This window comes from Marmota marmota, unplaced genomic scaffold, assembly GCF_001458135.2.
Source record: "Marmota marmota marmota unplaced genomic scaffold, marMar, whole genome shotgun sequence".
Taxonomy (NCBI): domain Eukaryota; kingdom Metazoa; phylum Chordata; class Mammalia; order Rodentia; family Sciuridae; genus Marmota; species Marmota marmota.
In genome coordinates this window covers 1,977,297-1,999,197 of record NW_025999962.1, presented here as the reverse complement: position 1 = coordinate 1,999,197, position 21,901 = coordinate 1,977,297, and the positions used below count along the sequence as shown (strand labels likewise).

Here is a 21,901-nt window from a genome sequence, read left to right as displayed (position 1 = left end):
ACGTGCTAGGCGCTAGGTGAGCGCTCTACCACAACCCCAGCCCGGGTTTACTTTTCTTATTGATATGCAAGACTTCTTGTTGGGGTGCGGTGCTGGGGTCAAACCTGGGCCTTGAGCATGACTAGCAGATGCTCTCCTGTTGAGCCGCTTCTGTTCTTATCCAGGACTCTTGAGGCTTAAAACTGTTTTTCTGGTTGGTTGCTATGGGGACCTGGCTGGAGTTAAGGGGCAGCAAGGACTTGGCTTTGAGTCGGCAAGTTTCACTTCCTGTGCCTTCTGCTCCCCCTTTCCTCAGCTGCCATCCGTGTGCATCTCAGAGCTGAGCTGGGCCTGAGCACCATGTCATAGACTTGCATGGAGGTAGCCAGGGGCAGGCATGATGGAGACATTCCAGAGCTTCCCCTCTGACGGTTGGTCGGTCGGAGAAGCTGCTACTGCAGAAGACTATTGTGCAGAGGGGAGGTTCTGAGCTGTTGTGGTGGAGGGGCACACTTCCAGGCTTCTTGGGAGGGCGCCTCGAACTTCACCTGTGGAGGGGTTAAGGAGCAGCTGGGCGCTCCCCATGCAGAGCACGGAAGAGTGAGTCCCTGCCCTATGCAGAGCAGCTTGTGTTTTAACAGGATTCCTTTTCCCTGCTGTGAATGAATTGGGTGTGTTCACTCAGTAAGTTAAAAAAAAAATAAAAGAGAACTCTACTTGTGGTAAATGGGACTATTAAAACTAGCAAAACGAAACAGCAAAAACAAGTGACAAGAGAATTTCCTGGCACACCTGTGCAGTAAGCCGTGTGCAGCACAGGAGGCGTGCTCCCGGGCACCAGTCTGTGTGTCCACTTGCAGTGCCCCTCCTGTAGGAGACAGCGGCTCACCCTCTGCCTTCCTGCCCTGTCCTCCCTCTAGGCCATCGTAGCACCCCAGCCAGGGACGCTTGCTAAGGCCTTTCTTAAACTCTGTGTCACTTCCAAATGGAGTTTCTTCCCATTTGTTACCCAGAAGCTGCTTGAAGGAAACAAAAAGACTTAGGTAAAAGAAAAAGTGAAAGATTGAGAAAATTTTGAAAAACTTTATTGTTAATTGTAGCAATTAAGACTCGTCAAGCTTGGAGTTCCCGATTATTGAGAAAAGCGGCCAGGGGATGGAGCCTCTGCCTGCTGTCCAGTCTTCTGCAGAACAGAGGCCAGCCTATTCTGAGCTGGGAGACGTGTGCGGCTGTTCTCCCTTGCTGCAGCTTGGCCTCTGGGTCCTGCAGAAGGAAATACCTTCCAAAAGGATGATTTAACCACCTCATGTGGCGGAGGAGAAACGGCTTCCCTCTGCTCGCTCTGTGGAGGTGAAGCTTGACTGAGATTCCCAGGGCTGGAGAGGCGAGAGCAGGTACTTTTCTTGGGCTCTTCTGCTCCCTGTGACAGCCAGCCAGCCTTCCATGTCAACAGACTGGTAAGGAACCAAAGACCCCACATAAATGGTAGCACCTGTGGGTCAGTCGCCTCTATTTCCTCCTGTTTTCACCTGAGAAAGGAAAGAAACCTTCTCTAGAAAGCCTGAGAGTGATGGGGTGGCAGTGATCTGCTTTAAGGTGCACCTGTCATGCTTTGGGGACCTTGGGTGCTGGTGGTATTCCAGAGCACTGTTGTGGGCAGCCCCAAGCTGGGGGGAATCTTCCGCAGCTCGAGGACAGGGCCAGGCCTGCAGAAGGCTTGCCTTCCTTGTACACCAAGTTTGAGTGACTAGCAGTGCAGGGGCTGCCTGGTGTGGGTCCCATTGTGTCCCTGTCATTTGTGGTTGCTTTGAGCCTCGTAGGTAGATGGGTCAGTGCTCAGCAAATATGGCAGACCTCTATCCAAATACTGCTATTTTTTTTTTTTTAATTTTTTATTGTTGGTACTGCTATTTTTTTTTTTCTTACTGAAATCCACATCTTGCGGAGCTGGCCCAGAAGCAGGAGAAGTAGCTCATGTTTCTGTGTGTTGTGTCCTGCACACTGTGCCCTTGGCCCCTTGCCATGTACCGTACTTGATTATTTTGGGTCACATTTTAACTTTGATCTTAAGTAGTCCTTGCACTGGTTTGCAGAATGAGGTAGTAGTATGAGGTTGGCTGAGGAAGTACTAGGTCATGATCCCTCTCCTGGAGCCCATCTGCAGATGGTCTTCCTTTTGTGTTTGTAAATGCTGCACCCCCAGAGCAGATCGTCATAGTTTCACCTATTTATTGACTTTCTACTTTGGAAGAAGGGTACGCTGTCCTCTTCTTTTGTGCACCTGCTCAGTATTACCATGGCATGTTTTTGGTGAAGTTGGGATTCATTGTGCTGTTGTGATGGTATCTCTAGTGGGGGAATGAGCCACCAGCACTTGTTCTGTGTAACTTGTTCTGCCGCAGTGGTTAACCCAGGCAGTCTGCCAGTGAGGTGGGTGATGCCGTATGTGGGGGCATGCCCTGCTGCCTGGGAGTGCCGCTCTGCCATGGACCTCCATATAGCCCTTTCCCAGGGTCTTTTGCCAGCCCCTGGCAGGCAGGGAGGCTCTGCCTTCTCTGCTTTCCATCTTTTGTGCTTTTCTGGGCATCTCCTGCCTTATGCCCCTGTCCTCATTGGTAACCCATTTCCTTTACTGTCCTGCTGACGGGTTTGGGTGGGGAGTGGACCCTCAGTAGCAGCCCGTGGGTACCTTTCCTGATGACCCTGCTTCATAGGAGAGTCCACATCTTTCCTGGGACTTCTTTATTTTTGTGACTCTGGTGCACATTGGCCAGTAGTCCTACTTAATGCGGGGAATATGGGCTGACCAGTGGTCAGTGTGTGTGACTGGAAGGCCCATGTGTGGATGCAGCTGCTGGTGGGCAGGGCTGCATTCCAGGCCATCCTGCGTGGCTCTGGGAGGGAAACATGGTCTTGTGCTGGGTGCCCAGCTCTGTGCCCAAGGAAGCCGCACTCCCCTGCTCTCTTGGACTGTTTGCCTGTGCTCCTCGTGTCTCCCAGCCACTGCTGCATGAGTTCCAAAAGTCAGAATCAAAACCACTTAAGAAAGGACGAGTGGTAGTAAAGAAACAGCTTAAATTGTGTGTTGATTTTTCAGTTATTTTTGGCTTTCCAGAAAAAAGGTGCTTGTAATTGTGAGTTCTTTGTGTACACCATTTTGTGACAGATTCCTGGTTCAGTCTTAGATCTGGTTGTTTACATCCAATTAGAACAAATGAGTCCTAGTTGCTCTCTGGTCTGGACTCAGAGTGTGCTGAGTAACCACCTCTGTTAGCATAACAGACCGTGCCCTTCATTTGTGTAGAGCATGGCACATTTCACAAATGCTATTCCTTGAGACAATTCCGTGCCTCTGGTAGTTGAAGCTCAGAGAGTGGAGGGGCTGAGCATTGCCTGCAGGGGCTTTGGCCAGGCTGGACTGTGACCAGGACCTTTGAACTGTGCTGCCACTCTGCTGCTTCTGGAAGAGTGTCCTTTCTGGTGATGACCCAAGTGTGAGGGTCCTGTTGAGAAGTAAAGCCTTCCCGGTTGATGCAGGCCAGCATGGAATTGTGGTTTTGGTGTTTTTTCATAAAAATACTTCAAAGTTTATTTTTCAGACAGCAAATCTGTTGTAGAGAGTAAAAAGAAAATGTATTTCTCATTCATTTTCTGCATATTTAACTTTCTTTCGTTAGTTCTCTTAGAGCTGTAGTGATATTATTGGCTGACTCCGGATGCAGGGGCAGCAAGCTGACAGGAAGGCTGGTACTGTTATCACAGAAGAGCTCAGACACGGTGATCATGAAGGAGAGGGCAGCTGTGCAGGCTGGGAAGTGCAGGGTCTGGGTGCCAGCTTGTAGTGAAGGTTCCCACTGTGTCCTCGCAGGGCACATGGGAGGTGGAAGGGCAAGAGGAGACACGCTGTGCCCTCCCATGGCAGAGGACAGGAGAAGGAAGCCTGGGCAGTAGAGGGCCTTTCCAGGGGCTCCCATCCTCTCAGAGAGTGGAGCCTGGTGGTCTGCACACCACCCCAGGCCCACCTCCACCTGCTGCGTTAGAATTGAGTCCCAGCACGTGACTTTCTGGAGGCCACAGGAAAACTCAAACCACAGTGAAAGCCAGACAGAGCTTTAGACACTAAGAATTGGGGTTGAAATAAAAGGAGAGAAGGCCTTAGGCCATGTGAACCTAATGCAAGGAAACTAGCTTGCCCATAATTCATCAGAAAGTGTAGACCGCAAGACAGAGAGCTGTACGGAGACCAAGAGGGATGCTTCATAAGAGGGTCGATTTATTAAATGGGTAGACAAGCCCCAAATGTGTATCCAGATGTGCTTTATTACACACAGAGTAAACATTCACAGACAGAGAGAAAAGGACAAGTTCATGATCACTGAGATTTTAACACCCCTCGCGGAGCAATTGATATCATAGATTGTAAAGATATGAAGATTTGATTAGCGCTATCAACTGTCTGGATCTGACTGCTTTATAGATTGCTGTCTCCACCAACTGAAAATGTTCGTTCCTCTCAGGATACACGACACAGGCACCACGTGGACCATGTGCTAGGCCCAGAGAAGTCACAGCAGAGACCACAGTGTTGAAAAAGCCCAAAGTTCATCTGATGGAATGCTTTAAGAACTCAGTAGCATAAGATGTCCAGAAATCCTCAAATATTTAGAAATGTATGTGTGTACTTCTCAGTGACTTATGGATCAGAAAAATCATAAGCAAAATCAGAAAATATTTTGAACTCAGTGGTAATGACAGTTCGTATCAAAATTGTGTGATACAGGTAAAATAGTACTTGGGGGAAAATTCAGAGCTTTAAATGCCTGTATTAGAAAGTGAAAAGGTGTCAAAGCAGTGAGGGAAGCCCTACCTTAAGAAACTAGCAAGAGAGCTTGAGCCAGGTTCTGGGGTGCAGCTGGGCAGCAGAGGTTGGCCTCGCATGTCAGCCTCACACACATGCAGGCTCCAGAGCACAGTAGGAGGACAGCCCTCTCGTGAGGGCGAAACAAACTAGAGCGTGACTGAGCAAGACAGGAGTCTTGAAAGCTTAACGCTAGTTTTATGAAAAGCAGAGGAAAGTGTCTTGGGAGAGGGGCTGTCACTACAGAGCTTGCAGATAGTAGACAGATAGCAAGGGGCATATGTGCAAGTGTGTGCCTATACATGCCAGAATATTCCTTGAAAGATGCAGCCTAATAAAACCAATTCAAGGAAACAGAAAGCTATGGTGTCCCTTGTTGGTTTAAAATATTAATTTGCAATAAAAAAAGCTGTCACACATGAAAATATTGGGGCCAGATGGCTTTCTGTGCTAGTGAACTTTAGCAGACTCTTTAAATTGATGCATTGTAATTGTACATAGTACTGGGCTAACCTGTTGGTACGTACTCATATGTGCACATAGTAAAATTTCCTTTAAAGAAGGAGCAGTGCCAGACCTCCAAGAACTCTTGGAGAGGGCTGGGTTGTGGTCAGTGGTAGAGCACTTGCCTAGCACAGGTGTGGGCCCGAGTTCGATCCTCAGCACCACATAAAAATAAATAAATAAAGCAAAGATATTGTGTCCAACTACCACTAAAAAATAAATATTAAAAAAAAGAAGAAGAACAACTCTTGGAGGTAGGGGGAGGAGTCAGTGCTGCTTCACTCATATTTTAAGGTTCTACAACCCTGTTAGCAAAATCTTGTGAGACATTATGAGGGAAGGGAGCCAGGGGCCAGCAACTGTGAACAAAGAGTTCTTTAGAAATGTCACATAATTGATTTTCATTTCACCCCATGGATGATCTACTGGCTAAAGAGTAGCTTTCTTGTTATAGGCAGAAAACTGGACCAAACACCTGAAATAAATATTCTCAGACATTGGCCAGTAGGCAGTGCAGACTGATCTGAGACAAGGGCAGTGAACTCAGTGAACTTTGTGGTCACCCAGGCTGCTGTGCATGAAGGGGAACCTGAGTGAACCTGGCACCTTCCTGAGTTGAGGAACTGGGAAGGGGAGTTTGGGAGGCTGAGCCGCCTGGAGCAGGGTCCTGTGCAGGAGGGAATCAAACGTAGGAAGAGCCCGGGCGCGCACAGAGGGTGCCCTCGATCCTTGCCTGAGTGCTGATCTGCTCAGCAGCGAGGCTGTCCATGAGCTGGGGAAGCCACCATAATGTCCTCTGGGGACAGTTTCCAGAGCTGCAGAAACTGAGTGCTGGAGAGCACACGTGGGAGCCGGGACCCCCCCCCCCCACTCCGCCCTCCCCTCCAGTGCCTCCAGCACTGTCCTGCAAGGTGAGAGCAGGTTGGCTGGCAAGGGAGAAGCAGTCACAGGCCCGTCTTGTTATGGTAGAGGTGATAAAGGTGGTACCTGGCACATCTGGCATTCAGCTGCAGAACAGGAGAGCATGATCACGTCAAGAGAAGAATCCGTCACCACAATAAAACCGAATAGCACAGGAAGGGGCAGATAAAAGATCTCAACCCGCACTACACAAAAAGTTATAGAAGTTGCCAAAAAGCGTGCAGGAGAATCTGTTCAGTGATTGGTAGTCATCACAGAATTGCCTGTTCAAGCCACAGTGTGATACCATTAACACTGACTAAAATGGCTGCAAGGAAACAGATGGACGGTGCTGTTTTGACCGAGTTATGGAGTAACTGAAACTTGGGGACATTGCTGGTGGGTAGCGTGAAGTGGTATAGCCACTCTGGAGAACCTTCCTGTGGCCTCCTCTCCTCTTTCTAAAAGGTACAAAGATGAAAGAACATACATCTGCCTCGTGGCCCAGCAGCTATACCCCTCATGTTTGCCTGAGAGAAACGAAAGTGGTCCCATCAGCCGGAATGTTCACAGCATCATCTTCAGGCTGAAAACCTGTAGCTAACTCAGATGTTAGGAATAGGCGAATGTGTGGCCATACTGTGGTACGTGTGTAGGGTAGAGTGCCGAGTCTGCTTCAAAGAATGAACCACTGATAACCTGCAACACGTGTGGCTTTGGCAGACACATTTTGAGCAGTGAGTAGGACTTACCCTGCATGAGTCAGGAGAGCAGGCAAGCTGACTTGTGTCAACGGGGGCCAGAAAGTGGTTAGCTCAGGGTGGGAGCAGGGGTCACTAGAAAGGCAGTTAGGAATATTCCAGTCGACAGGGTGACTTTAGTATTTCTATTGTATGCAGATTATACTTCAGTTTAACATATCAACAGCTCCCCCAGCCAGCCACAGCCCACCTGCCTCCCACAGGCAGGAGACCATTGGGCTTTCTCTCCTGGCTCCTACTATGGAGCAGTCACAAGGGAGCATGTCAGGGTGGAGGGCAGCAGAAGCGTGGACTCTGATCTCCAGGAGCTCCTGCTGTGCCTCAGGAGATGAGCCCGTGCTCAGGACACAGCCCTGCAGGTGGCAGGGGTCAGTTCCATGGGAGAGGGGAGAGGGGGGAGGGCAGGAACCATCAGTGCCTTAGATCAGCTAGGATTGAGCCTGGGCCCAGAACGCTGGAGACTGAGAACCTGGTGAAGAGGGGTAGAACTTCCCTGAACTTCCCTGCTGCGGGAAGTTCATAGTTTTGTAGCGATAGGGGAGAGCGCCCGGTGCAGGGGAGTCTTCCTGGCCTTGACTCCCTTCCTTGATCCTCTCTGAGGCGAGTGGTGCTGCAGAAACTCTCAGTGCTTCTGCTCACTTTTCTCAATTATTCTCCTTTTACTTTGTAATTAGATGCATTTATTCTATACCCATGCGAAAAATACCTTTCTTTTCTATGGCAATACTGTATTCCAGGCTTTGGATATTATAGGATTTCAGTCGCATCCCTGCTAATGCTGCTTCTAATGCTGTCAGCATGACAGTGCTCAAGTGACATCCTTGGGTATAGTCCTTGCATACTCTAGGAAATGTCCCTGTAGAGTAGGCGTCTTGGAGTAAAGGTGCTGCTCAAAGATTATAGACCTTCAAGAGTTGACCAACACAACTGGCCTACCAGTGTAGACACTGCCTGTAAAAGAGTGGCTGTTGACCCAGGGTGCTGTCGGTGATGGGTGTTGTCACTTACAGTCTTACCAATTTATGTCTGACAGATTTCTTGTTTGAATTTGTGGTTCTTTGGTCACCATCAAGGACAGTGTCTTTTTCTTGTTATGCTCTTTCGTCATTTCCATTTCCTTTCCTTTTTGTAGGGGCTTTTTTTTTTTTACTTAACATGTGCTCTTTGTATGTTAGTGCTTTTTGACTTTTTATACGCTGCTTGAATGTTTCAAACTTGTCATTTGTTGTTTTAACACTGTAGTGTCTTGCTGTACAGTCACTTTTGAACTTTTATATCCTTAGTTTGAGAATCTCTTCATAGATTGTGAGATTTGTGTCTTGCCTAGGAGTGCGTTTCCTGCCTGGGGGTGGCAAGATCACTCACATTTTCTTCTAGTATTGTTATCTTCCTTTACACAGACGTGCCCCTCCACATGGGCCTATTTAGGGTTTTACCCTGTTGCCCCACATCATCATTGCCATTCATTAATGTGTAGTCACAGGTATTGCACGCATCCTAGCCTTGCTCAAAAGACAGGTTAGTATTTCGTGATTTTTAAGTAATACTGGCACTTTAAAAAAAATATGCTTCACATAATGGTTGCACCCCACCTCTTTTGCAAAAATATTTAGCATCAAATATGCAGCAATTATGCAGTGGAATACAGTAATCATTTAGAAATCAGTTTTTGTTTGGTAGGATTAGTGACCCAGTATCGTTTCTGAAAACAAATCCATCTTGGCGGAAGACCATTGGTCGGTGCCCCCTGACTCGAGGTACCCTTTGAATGGCATCCGGTGCTCCTGCATGTGTAGGTATGGTTTTGAACGTTCATGCAGCTTCCTTGGCTTCTCCCAGAGTCCTGTAGTTATAGTTGCTGTAGCTCTGCCACAGAGTCCTTTATCTGCTACTCAAGGCTGCTCTCTTTCCTCTTTTTGGGAACTTTATTGGATGTTTTCATGTCCCTATTCTGCTTGGTGAACTTGGGATACACTTGTCAAGTTTCAGAACACGTGCAGCGAGTCCCATTGGAGTGTGAACTGGCTTGGCACAGACCGTTGGTTACGTTCTGGTTTCTAGCCTTCGAGCCGCCTGCCTGTCCGGCCTCCTGTGAGTTGTCTTGCTTTTTGCCCTGAATGTCTTGGCCTCCGTCTTTCTTGTACTGCTGCCGTCTACATTGGGCTTCTCAAGGAGACCGCTGTGGACTGCAGGTCTTGTCTAGTTGCCGTTTCTGCAGAGAGACCTCCTGACCTTCCTGACCATGTGCAATGGCCCACGTACCACCTCCTCTGCCCGTTCTTCTGGCAGTCGTGTGGTTCTGAGCTCACACTTGCTCCGTCCTGGGGAAGAAGGTGAGCTCTGAGCACAGGCTGCCCAGCATAAGGCCTCCCAGGCTGCGGGCCGAGTTTGGTGTCACCTGGTGCTCCTCTGGCCCAGGGCCTGTGTGCTGCAAATGCTCCATCTCCCTGAGCCTGGCGATGTCCCCGTGTGTGACTCTGCGTGAGGCCTGGTGTTGTTAGGTCCTAGGCTGCTGCACCTTGCAGAGGGCAGTCTGGCAGATATTCTGTGTCAAAAACCTTTGCTTGACTCAGAGCTGTGTCTCTCATGGGTGTCGGTGCCAGCTGCCCTAACTCCTGTTTTTTCACAAGGGCCTGTGTGGTTCTGTCAAGCTCATGCCCATGACACTTGCATTTCTCCTGCTGCCCACAGAGGAAAGCTGTCAACTTGGGAAATTCCTTGTGTCTGGCACCTACTGAACTCAGACTTCTACATCTTGGCTTCTCGAGGCTCTGCCTCCTTCTCTTCGTTGGCCTTGTCCTCAGGCTGATCAGGTCCTAGCTGTGGCAGCAGTCCTGGGCCTTAGTCTGAGCCCAGCAGCTTTCAGAGGAAGGCAGAGGGGTTGCTTCCAGAGACTTGCCAAGGGCCAGGGAAGCTTCCTTGGAAGCCCCTGGTGAAAATACCTTCTGCCCAGGGCTTGGATGGGGTGCCAGGCCATCGTGGAATCCGCCCCTGCTGAGGGTGGCTTGGCGCCACAGCAGGTGCTAATCAGGGGCACCTTTGGAGCAGGGTTGGGTGGGCTCAGCTTGTCCTGGGTGGGGGGAGTAGTGGTCACTGCACAGCTGGTGTTCTTCTAGGAAGGTGGTGAGTGGCCCCTGGCTGGAAGTCACGGGTATCCAGTTAGAAATGACGACTTTCCCCATCAGGCAGCTTCAGCTCCCAGGTGAAGCAGCAGGACTTCTTATGTTGAACCACCTTCATTCTTAGAGTAAATCCTGCCTATGTGTATTATTCTTTGGACAGCCTGCTGTGTTTTGATCTGCTAAGATTTTTATTTTGATCTTTTTATCCGTATTCACAAGTGAGGTTTGTCTGTGTTACAAAGTCTTTTTAAGAATGGGAGTTAAAGCAGTGGAAAGATCCTGGTATTGAAGGTGACTTAGTTCCTGTGTGCCCTTGGTCAAGTCACTTAACCTCTCTGAGGCTACTACAGTGGTGCACAGCGCTAGGTAACTCAGGCTGCTCTAGGATTGAATAAGATAATATATGTGACACCTCTCTTTAAACATTAAAGCTTCAACCAAGTTAGAACTTCGTTTCATGCTGTATATTCAAGATTTTGACTTCTTGAGAGTTGCTTCTAATGAGGCGACAGATTCAGAGAACATTAATAAATGAGTTCTCTGTGCTTTCTTCATAATCCACAATCAGACAACCAGGGCTGTGCAAAGGGAGAGGCACTGGGAACATGATTGGTAAACACTGTGTTATTGGTGTTCAGATATTAGGCTCCTATTTTTCATAGTGTCCTTAGTAAATAGGGGAAGATTTGGTATTTTCTGAGATTGCTGTGAATGCACGTCATTGCTGGAACTGCCACCCAATTATTTGGTACCTACTTTACTTAGACTTTAGTAATTGGGAAAAGATGAGATGCCAGGACGTTGTATTTTGTTGATTATATTGCCCAAATCTTCTGTAATCGATTCTTTTATTGCTAGTGTTAATCCCTAGCTCTGAGCTGTTAGGAGAAGACCTTAATGGAATATTGCTAACTTAAATGGAGGAAGTAATTGTGTTGGACTCTGTGGAGTTGGACAGGTGTGAATCTCCTGCACATTGACCCCCTGCTCTGGCTGTTCAGGGCATGTGAAAGGGGCATCATGTGGATGCAGAACTGGCATGTCTGTTGCCCTCACCTGTGGCCCTGAGTGCTCTGTCCTGGCTGAGGCCCCTGTTTCTGGCCTGACTCTGGCCCCACTCCTGCTCCTGACTCTCCTCATCTGTGAGTGTTGTAGAAGCGTCTCTGGTGAGGGTCAGTCTGTCCTGGCTGTGTACAGTATGGCTATGCCTTTTTAATGCTATGCGAAAACAAGCTTATCTCCAAGAAGCAAATTCTGTCAAAACCATACTAAGAAAGCCACTGTGTGCAGGTGCCTAAAAGTGAGAGGTGGGGTGCTACAGGGCAGGGAGAGGAGACAGGGAGTCCTCTAAGGGGATCAGCTTGGGGTGAGGTGGGGCCGGGGAAGGGGGCGAGGAGAGGTAGGAGGCTGGTGTGCAGGTCTTCAATGACCGTACAGTGGGAGGACGGGCCTGTCCTGTCCAGGGCAGCTCCAGGGATGCTCAGGTGTGACTTGCAAACACATCCTCTTCAGGACATGAGTGCATAAAAGTGGCGTGTGTGTGTGACCAAGAACAGTGGTGACACCCTTGCTCTGGCATGTCGAGAACAGCAGTGCCCTGAGCTCCTCCCTCCCAGGGCTGCTCCTGCTCCGGTTCCGGGCTCCCTGCCCTGTGCACACAGGTGGGATAGTTAAGCACGGGGAGGTCTTGACCCTTTGTAAACCCTGTTTTTCCTTGTTCCTTTTTTTTTTTTTGTCAACAGAGGAATTACGGAAGCTGAGCTGGTCCGGAATCCCTAAGCCAGTTCGTCCAATTACGTGGAAGCTTCTCTCAGTAAGTCTCTGCTGCCCGCCTGCTCAGCCACTTCGTCTCCTCCCGAGGCACGCTGCCCAGCTGGCCGAAGCATGGCCCTCACGTGTCCACCACAGGCCTGCTGCAGCTGTACATGGCATAGGGCTTTGCTCTGCTAGGTGGTATTGTCCAGTCCTTGCCCAATCTGAAGGTTGAGTTGACCAGGCTGGCAGGATGCGAGGAGGGAATGGCAGTATGTCTTTCTCTGATTTTCATTTTGTAAAAATTCATCATCATCTGCTCCATCATGCGATGTGGCGGATCATCTGTGGTGCAGATGATTCAGCTCTGAGAACTCTAAACAGCAGTGGGTTTCCCCGAGTGTTTCCTTTTAAGTGTTAGTAATGCTATTAGCCCCGCCCCCCAAGCCGATGTTAGGAGGAGTTCATGTTCTGGAGTGAAGACTGGTGTCCCACCCTCAGCTGGCTCCATGGTGCCCGAGCTGAGGCCCTTCTGCAACAGTCGGACTGCTCGTCCTTCTCCGGCTCAAGGCAGCAAGTCTGTGTGTGTGGGGCCCTGCCCAGAGCTTCAGAGCAGTTTGCAGTCAGCTTCCTTCTGTTTTCCTTGTTTATTGTTTTTGGAGATAAGTCAATGGGAACTCTAAGTGTCTGCTCTAAATTGGGTCTGACTTTCAGTGTTTAAAAGACTCTTTCTTACTAATGAGTCTTAATAAATTTGCAGCTTAGTACCTCATAATCCTAAATGCAGATGCAGCTCTGAACAGTGAATATTTATTGATTAAATATTCTCTTGCAGTTAAAATTAGACCTGCTGTGATTGCTTATATTTTTGTTTTGTCTTTTTTATTTGAAGGTGTATATCCAGTTTTCCAAATACCTTCCACGAGAGGTTATCAGCTCTTCAGATTAGTTTGTGGCAAGTTCTTATGAAACCACCTTGAATATCCTTATTGCCACTTAGTGTTTATCAAGGACATGCTCCCTGGGGGGTGCCATGGGAGTTGTTGTATACTGCATTGTCCTTTAGCTCTGTGCGGGTTGTGGTTTGATTCCCTGATACTTTGAGCTGTGCACTGGGCATCAGTCGGCAGAGGAGCAGCAGCAGCAGATGTCGGTGGTCGCACCCTGTCAGTGGGTGTGGGAGGGCAGTAGATGTGGGGGTCTGTCCACGGAAATCTGGGCAGTGTAGACCAAAGAAAACCTAGGTTTTCGTAGGCACAGCTACTTAACTGTCACTGATTCGGACACAGCTTCCACTAGGAGAAAGTCGGGGTGCACCCTCGTGGTGGGGCAGATCCAGTGCAGCCTGGGGTGACGGGTTGTTGGATGTGTAGGACTCAAGTGACTGTCAAGAGCAGGGGATCCGGTGGTGGGTCAGTGTGAGTGCGTAGGGCCAGCCTCCTGGGCAAGGAGACATCACAGCGCAAGCTCTGAGGCCACTGCAGATTTGCAGAAATGTGCAGGGAGGGAAGACTCATTGGCAGAAGGGACAGAGATGGACAGGATAGTTCTCAGGCCTCTTTTGGGCCTGAAGTGACAGCTGAGAACAAGGTAGGTGTCAGGTTGGGAAGGGGCATGGTTCTAGAGGAGCACAGGCTCTCAAGAATGCAGGCAAGGCTTCTGGGACAGTAGGGTGCCTATGTGGCATCTCAGAGGTATGCCAGTGTGGCTTGGGTGAGGGAGACAGGGAGCTCATGAGACTTAGGGGTGTGGTTAGGTGGACAGCGAAGGCTGAGGCAAGCTGCCCAGTTCAGGTACCAGCAGGAGGCAAGGTGATGGGATCCAGGATAGTGGAACTTGGAGGAGGCGAAGTGCATCATTGTCCCCCAAATCCTGAAGGTTGCCTGGGCTTCATCCTGAAGGATTTGAGCCCGGAGTAATGAGGCTGTTTCTGGAAGGTGAAGCCTTGGAATGTCCTTTCATTGATTCATCCAGTCGTTTGATGGAGATTTGCTGAGGTCTGGATGTCCGGGAACTGGGTTGGGTGCTGGGGAACATCAGGAGGGAAAAAGATCAAGTCCTGGCTGCCCTGGGGCCTGTAGAGCAGAGCAGGAGTGCCACCATTTTGTTCCTCAGGCTGGCCCAAAGTCTTCCTGCACAGAAGGGTGTCCCTTCCTGCAGGACCTATTTCTGTGTCCGTAGCACACTGCTCGACCTGCATCTGCTCCTTTATTCCTTTATTGAGTGCTCAATGCATGCCAGACTAGACACACATGGGCTCCCACAGAAACAGAATACAGTCCCCTGGGCCCTGAGCAGGTGATGCCCTCACCACGCAGTCTGGACTAGTGTGTGGCAGCGGGGAGCTGTGTTGGGGGCAAGGGGAGGCTGCTCCCTACTGGGTCTTGGGAGGGGTTAGAGTTCGGACAGGTCCACTGAGGAGGGCTGAGAAGGGAGTCGAGTAGCTGAAGGCCTCAGTTGTGGTCTTACAGAATGGAACAAGAGGCCCAGTGTGTTGGTTGTGCCTCTGCTGAGAATGAGTCCCAGGTGCAGTGTGCTGCCTGGATTCAGGTGCCCTGGAAGGGAGCCCACCCTATGGCTGAGGGGTGCTTGTCAGCTGTGGCAGTGGGCAGGTGGAGGGGATCAGAACTGTTGCAGTGTTGATCAGGAACCTCCTCTGACCTTCCCATAGGCACAGTCAGACTAAGCACCATTTGGGGCCTGTGAACGATGTTAGTTACTCCTGATTTAGCAAGCGGCTCTCACATATCTGCCTGAAAGGGCTCTTGCAGATCTGGGATCACAAGGATATTTTGGAGAGTTCTGGGGGGAGAACCTAGCAAACAAATCGAATCTGTAGAAGTCTAGAGAATGGGTCTTTCCCAGGCAATCTGTCTCTTGGTCATTCCCTGAATCCCAAGGATTCAGCCTAGCTTCCTGTTTCCCTGGGAGCTGTCATAGACCCTGTCATCTGGGTTATGAAACAGTGGAATCTGGGTTAGGTCCAGGTGTCAGGTGTGCACCAACTCCTGCGTGCTGTGAGCTAGGTGTCTGCAGTGCACCTGCCCCAGAGTGGGCAAGCGTCAGGTCTGGGAGAACTTGGTAGGTTCTTGACCTGTGGTTCTTCCATTCTGTTTGCATGTCAGTATTACCTAGGAGCACAGGAAACACTGATACCTAGGCTCCCAGGGCTGCTCACGTGTCCAGGGTTAGAGACCACTGTTCCAGGCACCCAGACTCCACCGAGGAAGACAGGACCAGAGCGCATGAGCTGGCTGAGAGCTGGGCTCTGTCAGCCACGTGGCCCCACTGAGGACAGCATACACTAGGTCTGTGATGCCTGGCTGAGGGCCAGGCTGGGCGGTGCAGGGGTGTTTGGGGGAGCAGGGGTAGGTGAGTGAGACTGGCTGGGAGCCCTGCGCAGGTTGTCTGGATGGCCAGTGAGTGGGTGGGGTGGCATCGGTCAATCCCAAGCACTCAGTCCTGCTCTTCCATGGGGCCCTTCCATGGGACAGGGCTGTGCTGGGAGGGCCAGGGCACTGGCCAGAGGCTCTGCATGCCCAGGTGGCAGCGGTCAACCCCAAGCACTCAGTCCTGCCAGGACTTAGAGCTGAAGGGGCACATGGAGTCAAGAAGAATCATGAAGAAGTTACATATGTCCACTTCAGAAAGGTAGGGGACCAAAGCTGTATTGGACTATGACCTCCTTCGAGGCCTGACATACGAATGACCTTTGCTCATCATGTCTGCCTTGGTCATTAGCACCATCCTGGTATTCATGGAGGAGCACAGTTTTATTGAATCAATGGAAATGTGGCTTCAGCAGAGAATGCATGGCTTCTGTATTTTTAAGGAAGTCACAGGTGTGCTCTGTCTGGAGCATGCCACTGAATCTCCAAAGCTTCAGTCATGCTGTTTAGTGTTTGAATCCCATGCAAGCAGTGTAGCACCTTTTCACACACTAGTGCTGTAGAGAATCATATTTTTTCTTTTTTTTAAATGTTTCAGAAACATTTAACAGAAAAGTAATTAAGCATTTAACATTTATGCTATTGAGTGTGATAGTTATAAATGACAAGTGCAGCTCCATGTAATCTTACCTCCTTTCGGTATGTTGAGGCAGGTTTGCACATGGACATGGTGGGAGGGGACAAGTGGATTTTTGTGTCTCTGGAACAATTTAGGATATAAGTGTGTGCATGCATTGTTTTACATTTATGATTAGTGTTTTTATAGCATGGTAATACAGCAATTAAGTTTTCTGTAGTTCTGTCATTTAGAATTCATTGCATACTCAAATATATTTCATTTGCATAATTTCTAGTCTGCCTTAATTATGGAGAGGCTCAACTTGCTCATGTATGTTCCTTCAGGAATGGGCTGTCAGGAGGATGTGGAGTTTGTTGCCTGTGCTCTCATGATAATGCACTTGCCTTTCAGAATCTGTGTTTTCAAAGTCAAGTTAGAATTTGGGGCACAGGAAGTGGTTCTCAGAGTGTTTGCTCACATCCTCTGTGGATCATCTGCACCCCACTCCCCATAACTACCCGGTGGCCTATGACTTGCCCCACAGGCGACCCTAGCTGAGCACAGGGGCTGGGCTCTGGCCTGTTCATGTGGCCTCCTAAGCTGAGAGGAGTGGGGATGACCTTCTACCTGAGAAGGACTGAAGGAGGACTGAGTCGCGCCTTGTGGCCAGGCGCCCCTTAGTTAGCTGTGGCCTTGTGGTACAGGCAGGGAGCAGGGGTCTTAGGTAACTATTGCTCTCAGAGAGAGGCTGCAGACCTGAAATAGCGTGAGGGGAAGATGGCTGTGGGTGAAGGCTGAGGCCCAGGACTGCCATCTGTGACATTACAAAGGAGCATCTGCCACCAGCTCTGCCAATGCCCCACCCTCACCATTTGGGGCCCTTCCATGGGGCAGGGCTGTGCTGGGCAGGTCAGGGCACTGCCTAGGGGCTCTGCATGCCCAGGACTGTGGGGACCAGTGGGTGATACTTGGGCGGCTGGTGTAGATGCTGTCCTGGCGCTGTTGTGACGCACTGCACTCTTTGTGGTGCTGCTGACCCTCCTCTGTCAGCACAGAGCTGCCAGGTGGGAGGGCTTGCGCCTCCCCAGGTGAGGGTATAGAGCACTCCCCTCTATGCGCTGCTGGCCTAGGGGAGCTTCCTTGGTGCCGGGCTGTCCTGCTGTGCCATCACCACAACGTGCAGCAGGGCTCCGTGGGAACAGTGCATCAAGAACCTTGAGGGCACCCATAGCCCTTTGAGTGCCAGTTTGCTTGCAGGAGTGTTCTCAGGAGACAGCGTTGCTGATGTGGACACTGGACTGCTGGAAGTAATGAGCGAGATTTGAGCCTGGCCTGGGCCGGGCTGTGGGGTTACTGTCTTGGAGCAGGGTGGTCTTGCTGTCTCAGCCTGGGTCAGGGGGCCCGCCCACAGCTTGCATCGCTGTCACTGCAGCAGAATAGCTGCCATGCACAGTGTCCCTTTAGTGTCTCATGTATAGAAGTAGCAGGCTGTGGTGTCCGGCCCTGTTGTGGAAAAGCCACCCTGATTTTAAAGTGAACTCTGTGAGTCAGGAGTGTTGGTTGGGTAAAAGGAAATTTTCCTGCAGTGGACATGAAAAGGACTAATCGTAAAGATTAATAAATTGAGCATCGTTAGCCCGAGGAACTTTCTTCATCAGAAGATGTCACTGAGGACAGGGTGAAAGGCACAACACAGGGAGGGGGAGAGGACGCTTTCTGCAGGGCTCGCCTGCAGACTGGGACCAGGGCCTAGAGAGCCAAAAGAAGCGGTGGCCCAGCAGGAAGGGGACTGCACCTGTCCATGCACTGCACAGGCCAGCCACACCAGTCCTCTGGGAAGTGCAGGTTCACTCTGCCTGCTAATAGAGATGGCTGCAGACCGCCACAGCGGCTCATGTGAGAAAGCTGGGCAACCCCAGGCGCTGGCAGGGACATGGGACAGTGGGAAATCCCACATTTCTGAGGGGAGTGTGACCCTTCAGAGGTGTGCAAACCTCATAGTTCTGCTCCCAGCTGCGTACTCAATAAAAGCGCACGGTCTGCGCCGTGAAAGACGGGCATGAGCCTGTGCCAGCAAGAACTGGAAATCCTCCAGCGTTCGCTAACGTCACTGGGTTTAGTCCCCAGGGTGGTGGCAACAGTAGTGCGAAGATGTGCACTGGTTCCTCTCACAGCTGCCTCAGGCTTTTAGACCTAACTGAGAAGAAACAGCCAGGCAGAAACAGTGTTCTCCATGTGAGGAGCAGACAGGCAGCGAGTGGGAGGCTCTGGGGTGCTGGCAGGGCAGCGGCCTGGCTTTTACCTGGGGGCATCGCGCAGGTGCACTTAGTGGTGGTGATTTGCGCATGTTTGGGGAGTGCTTTTGTAATTGTGTGTGGTATACTCCTGGGTCAGGGAACAGTGTTCTGGCCCACAGTGGACTATGTAGAGGACAGTGGTTTTGTGAACTCAAGTTCCCTGGAGCCATGGAAGCATGTCAGTTTGTGCAGGCACATGCTGTGATGTGTGCACTGGGACAAATCACCTAACAACGCACTTTCCATGAGATACATATTTGAAAAACACCTTGTGTGGAGTATCTCTGTTAAGCACCGCACGGTTGTATTTTAATAGAAACAAGTTTGAGTGGTGTGGACCCAGCTGTTGTTAAAACAAGTGTGTGTGAGTATCTAGTTCATGATACAGGAAAGATGCTGGGGGAAAGGCCTAAGGAACCTGAAAGGAATGTGACCTTACATAATCCAAGAGATGTGGCTGGATTCTAGCTCTGGCCTTATTATCATCAAAGCCTGGCAATTCTGTGTTCTGTTGTCCTTCAGGTCAGCTTTTCTTGGTGGACCCACAGCTCATGGTTTTCCTTGTGATCGCAGGGAGGCTGCCACAGCTCCAGACTGTGCACATTCACTTGGACTCAGAGTAGCAGTAAATAGCCTGGGATTGGCTACTATACCTGTGTTAGGTCACCTCTCTACCTCCGAGTCTCTCTGTCACTGTGGCCAGTGGATTGGTGAAGCTGTGTAGTTCATTCCAGCCCAGACCTATCTTGATGGAACTGGATTCCCACCCGAACGTGCGGGTGGTAAACAGGGAAATGTGGTTCCTAGAGCATTGTCACACTGTGTGAATAAGGCACCAGGAGATGTTCAGCAGGTAACATGAGCTGTCTGTGCAGAGTGGCATGCACTCTGTGGCTGTTTCTCTGTGAAGTCATGCTGTGAAGGCTGGTGTGTTTTCCTTGGGGCTGGTGCAGCCTGGCATTGGCTCTGAGGATGCTTTGTGCTGGTGCGGATGAGCTCCGAGTGAGCAGTTTCACTGCGGTAGCCCGGTCACAGTGAATGAAGAAGAGGAGGTGGCCAAGGTTTAAAATTAAGAGGAAAATCTTCCTCTTACAGAATACAGGGAACACAGACTGTACGGGAGAAGCATCGTCAACTGGACTTCACGAAAATTTAAAGCTTCTGCTGTTTGAGATCTGACAGGATGAGCCACAGACTGGGGCAGTGTTCTCATAACACATGTATGTGAAGGGTGACTGGTGTATAGAACGAGTACAGAACTCATGAGAGTCAGCGGGGAGACAAACATGGGGGGCAGCAGTGGACTTTGGTAAGGTGGTTCACTATGGGTGGTCGCCAAGAAGGTGAAGTTAGAACTGCACCCATCATCACCAAGCACGGCAGCGAGAGGCACGCTTGGGATTCTCATGTTTCGCTGGTCAGAAGCTACAATGGTGTGGCTTCTTTGGAGAGGGATCTGGCACCTTCTCAGAAAACTAAACATGCATCTCATTATGGCTCAGTCCCTCCACTCCTGGGTATTCAGCCATGAGAAATCTACGAACGTGGTGTGAGTCATCTTGTCCAGGACGCCTGGACTGACCTCACTCCTAGGAGCACCTGAAGGGAACGGCTGAAGGCTTGTCAGCAGGCACCTGTCCTGGCACATGGCATAGCCACTGAGTGGAGCACCGCTCAGCACAGCAGAGGAAGAGGCTGCTGCATCAGGCCCGCCTCAGAGGAAAGCAGGAGCCAGGGCCCAGGTCCCGGGGAGGCCCCGCACAGGCCCAGCTGCTCTCCGAGGGACCCTCAGGGCCCGGAGGAGGAGTCACAGAACTGTATTTAAAATGTGGTACATTTTAAATTCATAAATTGTATGTCAATGATGTTAATCCAAGATGTAGAAAAAAGGCTACCAAGAACATCAAACCCCAAGCAGTCTGGCCCTGGAGTCAGGGCTCTTGTGACCACTTGGACCGCGTGGCATTTGCTGATTTTGAGTTCAGCCCAATTTTTGTATCATGACTGCAGCTGCTGAGAGCCCAGGAGTCTGGAAAGTAGGTGCAATTTGCGCAGCGCCAGCTCCTCACCCACTCGGGTGTGTGTGCACAGGTGTGGCGTGATATGGGCGTGAGACCCCACAGGCTCCTAGCTCCTCAAGGTGTCGGAGGCATTGGAGAAGGGCTCATGGCTCCTCCAGCCCTGCTTTAGGAGAGCTCAGGCCCATCCTGGTGTGGAGCTTCCCTGGCTCTGGGGATGAATCAGGGCCATGGCCCTGGCTAGCGGACTGGCTGGGGCTCACAGGGACGGAGGGTATTGCCTTCCTCTCTGCCTGTGGCTCTTCACACAGTCCCTCCCTTTTGCGTCAGGTTCAGAGCGCAAGGCCATTTGAGATGTGAGTCTTTTTACTCACACTTAATCGAGACCCTCAATGATAGCGACCTTCTGTATACGTTTGTCTTTTCCTTACCCAGGGTTACCTTCCTGCCAATGTGGACCGAAGACCTGCCACTCTCCAGAGAAAACAGAAAGAATATTTTGCTTTCGTCGAGCACTATTATGACTCCAGGAATGACGAAGCTCACCAGGACATGTACAGACAGGTGGGAGCTCCTTTCTTCTTCCCCATATCCCTCGAAGCATTGGATCTGGTGCCGTTCTGTCTGGGGAAATGTTGGTTTGTTTTCTAATAAGCAGATGCCTCTTGAAAACAGTAATGGCCAGTTTCCTCTGATGGCAGGGTTGCTTGCTCCAGCTCTGGCTACAAAAGTAAAAAGGTGCTGGGGATTGAACCCACTGGGGCCTTTGCATGCTGGGCAGGTGGTCTGCTTCTGAGCCACACCCCAGCCCTTTTAAAAAGGGTGTTTTTAATTGGAGTCATAAAATAGAGTCTTTGATCCAGATAGTGGTGCCTGCCAGCTCTGCCCTAGGGTGATGGTGGGTGTTTTGTGTCTCGGTGGGCTGCTGCCTGAGAGGTAAGACTGCTCCTGAAGGGCCATACTGGGCCCTGATCCAGGTGGCACCCAGACAGGGACCCCACTGGCAGGGGTGGAGCTACTGCCCCGCCAGTAGGCCTAGTGGCCCTTGTCTGTGGTACTGGAGGGTGAGATATGGGCAGATGAGAGAGATATTAATCAGCCATATTAAATAATCAGGTGTATTAATTGCAGGGGCTGGGGTGCACAGTTTAGTGCACATCCAAAAGTGTAGCCAGTTTATCATTTTGCTATTTAGTTTGATAAAAAAAATGGGTATAATTACATTTTTTTGTGCAGTCAGTTCTTGGATGATATGCATCATGGGAAAACATTTAACATTGATTTATAATTCACAGCACATCTGGAATTTGCTGTCGGAATGGCTGTTTGAGGACTTTATAATTCTTACTCTTTTTGTAAAATGTGGAAGTTCAGAATGGCAGTCCTCAGTTGGTTCCATTGTCTGAGCCTGTGGTCAAGGCCTGGTCTCCCTGAGGCCACTCCTGGCTGGTGGAGCTGGGCTGTGTCTCTCCTGGCACAAGAGTGATACCCATGTCTCTCACCAGTGTGGTGTGGATCATCAGAACCATTTGAAGACAGGCCTGGCCTCAGTCAAGGTTCTAAGGCTGAGTGGATTCTTGGGGAGCATCCCCACATGAACAGGATGGTGGAGGCCGGGGAGGGGCTATGGCTGAAGAGTGAGGTCCTGGAGGCCAAGCAGGGAGTCACTACCAGCCCCTCCTGTACACCCGCACTGCCTGCT

At 50.4% G+C, this 21,901-nt stretch overlaps 1 protein-coding gene across 3 annotated transcripts in view; it reads left to right on the top strand.

Moving 5' to 3' along the window:
• Tbc1d22a (TBC1 domain family member 22A) overlaps positions 1-21,901 on the top strand; it is a 290,213-nt gene that overhangs the window by 64,658 nt on the left and 203,654 nt on the right. For all 3 annotated transcript variants that reach the window (XM_048802987.1, XM_048802986.1, XM_048802988.1), the window contains 2 exons: positions 11,867-11,937; positions 20,635-20,763. In XM_048802987.1, coding sequence (XP_048658944.1) covers positions 11,867-11,937; positions 20,635-20,763 — 200 coding nt within the window. The remainder of the gene's footprint in view (positions 1-11,866; positions 11,938-20,634; positions 20,764-21,901) is intronic.